General features: G+C 41.2%; 1 protein-coding gene across 1 annotated transcript; it reads left to right on the top strand.

The window, feature by feature from the left end:
* Nucleotides 1–347: 347 nt before the first annotated feature.
* LOC127782290 (uncharacterized) lies at nucleotides 348–6,393 on the top strand. Its single transcript, XM_052309431.1, has 4 exons — nucleotides 348–789; nucleotides 4,035–4,321; nucleotides 4,620–4,847; nucleotides 5,730–6,393. Exons 1-4 carry the CDS (start codon nucleotides 348–350, stop codon nucleotides 6,216–6,218), a joined length of 1,446 nt encoding a protein of 481 aa, XP_052165391.1. The 3' UTR covers nucleotides 6,219–6,393.
* Nucleotides 6,394–6,953: the final 560 nt, after the last annotated feature.

Raw genomic sequence — 6,953 nt, 5'->3', positions numbered from 1 at the left:
CACTTGAACGGCACACAGATACTACATTCGCATGAGCTTAGCTGGGACGTACGCTCAAACCACACAGCTATAATGATATTATTAAGCTGCGGAAGCGCGTGCAAGAGAGTGATGCGAGTACACGACTAAGGGTGCATCCAATAAAAAATCATCCTCAGCCATAATCAATTTCAACGTCCCTTTCTTTAATTTCTTTCCTTCTCCAGAATCGACGCCCCGATTCCAAATTCCAAAGTCGCCACGGGATTCCGAGGTCGCACTCTACCCAATCGATACACGCGTATATATACCCACCCCGGCCGGCCACTAACTACATTCCTTCCTCCTCTCGCGATCGCCGGCGCGCCATGCATTCCCAGACGCCGGCGAAGCCCAAGGCCAGCCCTGTCCGTAGCCGCCCGCAGCTGCCTGCTTCTGCTGCTGCTGCGGCGGCGGCGGCGGTGGAGCCTCCGTTGCAGCTGCAGCAGCTCCACACAACCCCTCCTCCACCGCCGCCGCCGCTGATGCCGGCGGGTGGAGAAGTGACCGGCGGTAGCAAGGCGGCCAAGAAGCGGGGCATGCAGAAGCTGCTCAAGTCGGCGTTCAAGCGCGGCGACCACCACGCGCCGGCGGGCGCTTCCTCTGGGGGTGGTGAGCAATCCGGCGACGACGAGGCGGCGGCGGCCGCAGCGCAGGACCTCAGCCGGTCGTCGTCGTCGTCCACCGGCGGGAGCAGCGGGAGGAAGGGGCGCAAGGGCGACAGCTCCGTCGAAGGCGACCTTTCTAGTCGTGACAGCCTAGAGCTACATGGTCTGAACTCTCTCTCTCTCTCTCTCTCTCTCTCTCTCTCTCTCTCTCTCTCGCTAATTGCTGCATACATCAATAAACAATCTTAGTCAAAGTGTGTAGTTTGTGGCTAGGATGGAACAGCATTACAGCAAGCAAATTGCATTTCGCAACCAAACGACTTAAGTTAATTTTCAAGACAGTAATGAAATGCTCTCTTTTATATATATATAACTAATGAAATGTTCTCTAGCTATTGCCTGATTGCATGCTTGACGTGCATCTTTTGTAAATTAAAAAAAATCTAATATGGTCACCAAGACAACAATTATAGAATTTTATCCCACTAACTAAAATTCAATTGTGAAAGGGCATATAGCTTAGTGGTTACAGTGACCTGAGTAACATCCTATGGTTTTGGATTCAAATCTCCGAATTTCAGATTGGGTTGTTTGCGTTTTTGAGAAACTAAGTTCCCAATTTTAAAGTTTGCATATATCCGGTTGGATATAGAGGCCAGATAAAGATTACCCTTCTCTTAAAAACACTAAAATTATATTTTTTGGGGATGAACTTCCAATTTTCAGAAGATATATATAAATGGACATAATATAGACACTGGAAAGGACAATGGGTTGAACATTAGATGATTTTACGGTACGTGCAGTCTCAAAAGATGAGGTCAGATGGGTTCTTGCCATGTAACCTGCACCGGTAGCGGCACCACTGCCAAAGAGCATGGAACTTGAGAAATATATAAAGATTTACAAATAATATAAGTAGATCAATTTAGCTACAGAATATTTTTTTAGCGGCAGGACGACTGGAGAGTGGACGAGCAGATGACTATAGAAAAATTAATAACAGACAGCTGAGTCTTACATAAAAAATCGTTTTAGTTTTCAATTTATAACTGAAAGACTATATTTGGAAATAACTAATGTTGTTAGCCATGCAAGTTTATGGTCGGTCATATGTATGTTGACGTTATTTTTTGTCCATTTTTAATTTTATATTTTTTTTAGTGGCTTGGAACGAACGGTAAGGAGCCTATGCACCCATAATACTAGACAAGAAAACCATAGGGCAATTGTTTTCTCCAAGAGGGATGTTCTTTAATCATCATCGTTATTAGTGTTTATGTTGTTTCTACAGATCCATATGAATATCGGTTCATTCAATGCCACTTCTTTTATAAGTTCAAGTTGCATGGTTAGTTGGTGTTGGCCTTCATGTCAGTTCAACAATAAATAAATAAATAAAAGAGGAGAAAGAGGGAGCAAAATGTCAATTTTGTTATTATAAATCTTAATTACATGGTAGCTAGCAAACATTAAAACGTTGATTTTGATGTTTTCTCATCAAAGTTTATAAGCCGTTGCCAAAATTTAAGTTTTAAAAACCTGATATTTTTGTTTATGTTTATTAATTGAAACTTATTTTCTAGCATTGGATTTTAAATCGCTAAGAACACATACGTACATACATATATATATATATATATATATATATATATATATATATATATATATATATATATATATATATATAAAGTTATACCCGTAAACTATTTTTTTTCTAATAAGCCATTCTGCTTATAATCGGCATTGGATTAACAAATGACAGTCTAAGGCCTTGAAGGATTCCTAAATGAAATATCAATTCCTTTGGAATAAACACTATTCATGTATTCGATTCATAGGATTCAAAGGAAAGTTTTCCATAGGAACACTATGCCAATCCTCCAAAATCATCCAAAATGTAATAATTTCATAGGAATGAAAACATCCACTCCATCCTCTTTTGTTCAGCTCAGTATAGGAAAAATTCTTGTGTTCCAATCCTTTGTGTTCGCACGTGCATTCCTACATTATTTTTGTGTTTTCTATTCCTGTGATTTGAAAATCATGTGAACCGAAGAGGCCCCAAGTGTCAACACCTGAAAAATAACTTATAAATGGAAATACTCTTTTAATCCGAGAGGGGACATTCCCTCAATTTTCTAAGTAACATGAAAATGACTTAAAAATTTTAAAATATATATTTCACAACCCTATATATAGGTGAATCTACAGTTCCGACTTGCTCTGAAGATACCGAGATCGTCTCTCTTTTAGCCGTTTACACCCTTGGTTGTGTAAAGGCTGGGTTTTAATTAATCCTCTATTAAAAAATAGAATCGGTCTCTTCAAGCATCCTCAGCCAAATGGCAGTTGCAAATTAAAACTAAGGCTAACATTATGCTTTCATATATATTATATTGGTAAACTAATAGTGAATAATTTACGCTATTGACCTGACCCACAAACAGTATGTCGCAGGCTAAAACATAATGTTTTTTATAGGTCATTAGTATGTCACAGGCTAGATAGATAAATCATCTTCTTCTCTCGATCTCTTTATATTTTTGTGCGAAGAGATAGATAAATCATCAGATATGATACATGGCACATATAGAACCACGCAATTCAGTCGTGCAATATGGTATCATCCCACTACTTAGACATGAATGCGCATGTATATATCATGCATTCATAATTGCATATTTCAAGCCATTCACCACCAACCTGATTAAATTTGGATCATCAACAACTATGACTTATTTGTAGTGAAGGAATTATTTTCTGTTTCTCATAGGAAAATGTTTAATTCTTTCTGATAAAATTACTACATGAAACTTTGCTGTATAAATCTTTAACGGGAAGCACTTTCGCTTAAATGGAACCAAGAAGATACTAGAGACTATATAGGTAGACCCATGTCTTGAAGGCCTTTTGTCAAAAAAAAAAAACATTGATTTTTCGCTTTTTTAAAAAAAAACAATGATTTTCGGCAACAAAAACGAAGGAATGAAAAGAGGACCACTCGCATGTGCATCTTGAGCTTTGTGACCTTCGGAAGCTCAAAGAATCAAAATCCAAGACTACATCATTTCCTGTTAAACAATGCTCACTAGTTGTAGTGATTTGATGCATGTTCCTCGATCCAAAGCTTGCATAATTCCTATTCTTTTCTTCAAATGTCACTTCTTTACATCGCCCATGAATTAAGTTGCAACTTAATACCCCCCCTTAAAAAAATTGTCATCAAGCATAGGGCAACAGAGAGTACTCCGATCCACTGGATCCCCAAGTTCTTAAACTTCTCCACACTTGGAATATACTACTAGGGTGAAAACGTATGCACATATTGTTCGCGGTATATTCAGTTTCCATATACTTCCATGACATCTCATCATATGCAATCCAATCCCAACCATGCTTGCAAAGAGTCCAAGAATGTCAAGGGGGCAGCCGCAGCGCTGCGAAACGCCAAGCTCAGCCACTCCTACGAGGCATTCCCATGGGAGAGGAAGATGAGGGATCTTCTGCAGGTGGCCGGCGCCAGCGGCTTCCTGTCCCTGCTGCTTCTGCCTCGGGCGACCGACGAGACCCAGACCAAGTTCCACTCCCTGGAGGACACACTGGCCAGGGCTGAGTCCTGGCTCATGTCCTCCCAGATGTCAGGTGTCCCAATTGTCCCCATGAATGTGCAGACAGAAGCACTTCTCACCAAGGTAATAAGACATCCTCATCAACCATGCTAGTCAGGTCCTTTTTTTTCATTTTTTGTGAATTTAGCCTAAATTATTCAAATCTACCAAAATTCGTTTAGATTTTGTTTTTTTATATTGCCTTTCTGCACTATAGTACCATGATGCTAGTTGTAGTTGTTAAGCAGACAGAGGAGTGACTAAACGATTTCCAAAAATGATGTTAAAAATTGGAGGATGGCAAACAATTATAACTTGAGTCTTAACAACTTTATGGAACTGAAATGAAGGGTTGGGATGGTTGTTTGGTTGTCTGATTCAGATATGTGGGGACGTGGCATCGTCGACGGTGAACATGAACTCCCTAGGTGACCTTGCAAACATGGCGACGGTGAGCCTCTACGGGTTTGAGGACTACCATGGCGTCGACATTGGCGTCGTCAGGGCGATCCGGCTATGGTATGCTCCTTTTGCAGGGGAGATGGCACTGGAGATCAAACTGCAACCGGGCGACACCAGGCTGGGTTTTGCCATCAGCCGCACTGAAGAGGTAGCAAATCCTTCAGAAAATACCCAGTTTTCATACCTACTCTACCATGTGAATGTTGAACTGTTGAATTAATCATGACCTGAACGGCTGAACCAGTACTGCTTCCATTTTGTTGTCATTGTTGCACCATTTCTTGGGCATACTCTCTCTGTCCAAAAAAAAAAACTCAATCTAGAATAGGGATGTGACCTCTCCTAGAACAACAAATCTGGACAAGAATAGTCATAAGGCACGCATTTCAAATACAAATCCATTGGTATACTACCTGCATATAGTGTGATTAAATGTTACTACCTCATTTTCAAAATATATGATTGATTATCAACAACTATCATATCAAATCATGTCATTAGGCACGTATTCAAATACAAATCCGTATTACCTGTATATAGTGTCATTAAATGTTACTACCTCATTTTCAAAATATTATTGCGTCGTTGACTTTTGGTGACATTTCATCGTTCATCTTATTCAAAAATTTAATATAAACATATAAAAGTATAAGTTAAGATTATATTTTATTTGATAATAAAAAAGTCACAACAAAATAAATTATATTTATATAATCTTTTTGAATAAGACAAATGGTGAAACGTTATGCGAAAGGGGAATGCTACATGATGGTATCCCATTCGTACGGAATGATACCTCTGAAGTTGGTGATACTTCATAGGTATTATCCCATCCGAACGGGATACCGTCTTGTAGTATAAAGATTTTTTAAGTGCTGGAATGGCTTATATTTCAAAATGAAGGGTGTACCAAATATTATGGAGGAGTTTGAATCTCTAAAAGTGTGTGGACAGCGAAATGGAAGTAAATTAAGCGAGTAGAGAGTAGCTGGCTGACCACAATTTCTTTTGTTGCCGGTGAATTAAGCAGGGGTTCATCTACGTGTCGTCGGTGGCGGAGGAGAGCACGCCGGGGGTGGCGTCGACGCGGTCGGGGCTTCTGGAGCTGTACCGGCGCGCGCGGCGGGCGTCGAAGCTCCTCGTCGTCTCCCGCGTCGGCGACGACAAGGTGCTCCCCTGGGCCACCTCCACCGCCGGCGACATCCGCTGCTTCGACACCGTCTCGCTCAGCCAGCGGCTGTCGCTGCACCGCCACGCGCTCCGCCCCGTCACCCTCCACTTCCTCATGTGGGAGCGCCTCCCGCCCGCCGCCGTCATCAGGGGCGCCGCCGCCGCCAGGCCGACCGTGCAGATGATCGTGCAGGGCGACGAGGAGGGAGGAGGGGACGCGGCCGACGAGTCCACCGACGAGGTCGCCTTCGACGGCGACGGGCCGGAGATCGTGCTCAGCGGCAAGGACGACTCCGACGACCGCTCATTCAGGTTCCAGAACATCGGCCTCCCGGATAGCTGGCTGTGACCCGAGTTTTTACTTTTTACGTTGCTAGTTCGTTCGCTTGATCGCCTCATGATGAACACTGATCGATTAGCCCCCTTGCAGTAATAATGGAACATAAACTCGTCGATTAACCATTCAAAATCCTTCGTTTCCCTTCTCTATGATTTTCCGTCTTGAGTATATCTGGGCAACTTTTGAAGGTATTTCTTATGCTAGCTTTGCGCTGGCCATTAGTCAGGTTAATGCGACAGCAATGTTAATCCATGTGTTAGGGAGTAGACAAATAACACACGAGTAAATTTCTCGGACGGCATGTCACTTGTTGTGATGCTAGTAATAATTACCAAACGCAAGAGTTCTTTCGGAGAGATAGGGATGATTGTAATTGATTGATATAAAAGAAAAGATGACTTTTTTTTAACACAAATTTTGCTGCCCGAGCCAAAAGGGTAAAAGGAAAAGAGAAAAGAAGGCTTGTGGCATAACCCTTCCTACACCATCAAAGCAATTTAGTTGTACCCACAGCGCATTGGAAAACAAACTTCTGCAACCATTACTACTACCCTTTCATATTAAAAAGTCATTTTTGACTTTCTTTTTTTCAAACTTCTTTAAGTTAATCAAGTTTACAGAAAAATTTGCAATGTGTACAACACCAAATTTCTACTAAAATTAATAGTATTTAATATATTTTAATAATATATTTATTTTGTGTTAAAAATATTATCAATTTTTTCTATAAATTTGATCAAACTT

Source organism: Oryza glaberrima, chromosome 8 (assembly GCF_000147395.1).
Source record: "Oryza glaberrima chromosome 8, OglaRS2, whole genome shotgun sequence".
NCBI lineage: Eukaryota > Viridiplantae > Streptophyta > Magnoliopsida > Poales > Poaceae > Oryza > Oryza glaberrima.
This window is presented reverse-complemented; position numbering and strand designations above follow the sequence as displayed.

Excerpts from the sequence above, each read along its gene's own strand:
- LOC127782290 (XM_052309431.1), top strand. The coding sequence starts at position 348 with ATGCATTCCCAGACGCCGGCGAAGCCCAAGGCCAGCCCTGTCCGTAGC. Across the intron at positions 790-4,034 it reads TGACAGCCTAGAGCTACATG|AGTCCAAGAATGTCAAGGGG; the intron begins GTCTGAACTCTC and ends ATGCTTGCAAAG. Across the intron at positions 4,322-4,619 it reads CAGAAGCACTTCTCACCAAG|ATATGTGGGGACGTGGCATC; the intron begins GTAATAAGACAT and ends TGTCTGATTCAG.